At 37.4% G+C, this 1,689-nt stretch overlaps 1 protein-coding gene across 1 annotated transcript in view; it reads right to left on the reverse strand.

Moving 5' to 3' along the window:
• Positions 1-1,689, reverse strand: part of ABCA5 (ATP-binding cassette, sub-family A (ABC1), member 5) — a 126,609-nt gene that overhangs the window by 9,625 nt on the left and 115,295 nt on the right. Inside the window, exons 18-19 of the mRNA XM_012662226.1 lie at positions 1,474-1,565; positions 132-307 (exon numbers count right to left, since the gene is read on the reverse strand). Of these exons, the coding sequence (XP_012517680.1) occupies positions 132-307; positions 1,474-1,565 (268 nt within the window). The remainder of the gene's footprint in view (positions 1-131; positions 308-1,473; positions 1,566-1,689) is intronic.

Genomic DNA, 1,689 nt, shown 5'->3' on the forward strand with positions numbered 1-1,689 from the left:
AAGAATATATGAAAAAGTGGTACCATCTATAAAAATTATGATGTACAAAAATGCTTGTTATGAAATTTTTAAAATACAAAATGTAAACTTTCACCCAAGTAAAAAATGGAATCTAAAGACAATTATTTTACCGGCTAACAACTTCTTTCAAGTCACTCGTACTCATTCCTTTCACAGCTCCATAAATTTCAAAATGTTCCTGCAATGTAATATCTGGCCACAGTGGGTTTATCTGAGGACAGTAGCCCATACACTTAATGGAATCATCATCTTCAGTTGCCTCTGAAGAATAATCTCCTAGAAATACCTACAGAAATACAAACCAATTTTTACTATTTTTACTTAATTTACATGTTAAGGAAGTGGCAAGTGGATTAATCCAAACCCTTTCCTACAGCCAGAGTATTTATTATCAGGTCAGATTTTTTACTCCTTTTTGATGATGGATATCTTAGAATGCAGTGACATGTACAGAAAAAGTAATTATAACGCACGGCTGGGTGAGAAAGCAAGGTGGAAGTTTAACTAGAATCCTCAGGGGGACTCACTGGAAGGTGGTATTTGAGCTGAAGAGTTAAGTGAATTAGTGAGTCATTTGAATTTCTAGGGGAAAGGTATCACCAAACATAGGAATTATCTTGGGCAAAACCTCAAAGAAAAGAGTATGCCTGGCATACCATGAAGGCAATGTGTTGGTGTGGCTGGTGTGCAGTAAGCAAGGGAGAGAGAAGCTGGAAGTGGGATCCAGGGCAGTTTTGTGACGTTTCCACAAAATGGTGAGTGACATGCTTATAATCAAAGACTAACTAATGATAGTGTAAAATAAAGACTAGCTCCCATGTATCCTGAAGTTAATACAATTGTCTTCCATTAAGTTGGTGGACAGGCCAGGCACGGTGGCTCACACCTGTAATCCTAGCACTCTGGAAAACTGAGGTGGGAGGATCACTTGAGGTCAGGAGTTCGAGACCAGCCTGAGCAAGAGCGAGACCCCATCTCTACTCAAAATAGAAAGAAATTATCTGGACAACTAAAAACATATACAAAAAATTAGCTGGGCATGGTGGTGCATGCCTGTAGTCCCAGCTACTTGAAGGCTAGGCAGAAGGATTGCTTAAGCCCAGGAGTTTGAGGTTGCTGTGAGGTGGGCTGACGCCACGGCACTCTAGCCTGGGCAACAGAGCAACAGAGCGAGACTCTGTCTCCAAAAAAAACAAAAAAAAGTTGGTGGAAAAATCACTCATGCATGTAAGAATTACAAAAGCAGAAATACCATATATGTATGTATGCATGTGTGTATGGAAATTTCACCATATACATTATTTTTACAGATAGCCAAAAAGAACATAATTTGGCCAAGCTAAGAATACTAAAAACATAAAAATTGAATACCAAAATCCCATTTGTCATTAAAAATTTATCTTAAAAATGTAAGCCACATTCAACATATCCCACACCCTTATATAATCATACCTGACCTGAAGTTGGTTCAATATCACCAACCAGAATATTAATAATTGTGCTTTTGCCTGCACCATTTGGACCCAACAATCCCAAAATCTCTCCTAAAGGAATTGAAAGAAAAAAAACCATTACATTCGAATCAAACTAAAAGTGGAAATTACTCTTCTGGAAAAGTTAAGAAAAAAATAATTAAATACCAGCCTTTTTTCACACAGAAAGAGATAT

This window comes from Propithecus coquereli, unplaced genomic scaffold (genome assembly GCF_000956105.1).
Source record: "Propithecus coquereli isolate 6110/MARCELLA unplaced genomic scaffold, Pcoq_1.0 Scaffold76, whole genome shotgun sequence".
NCBI classification, from domain to species: Eukaryota; Metazoa; Chordata; class Mammalia; order Primates; family Indriidae; genus Propithecus; species Propithecus coquereli.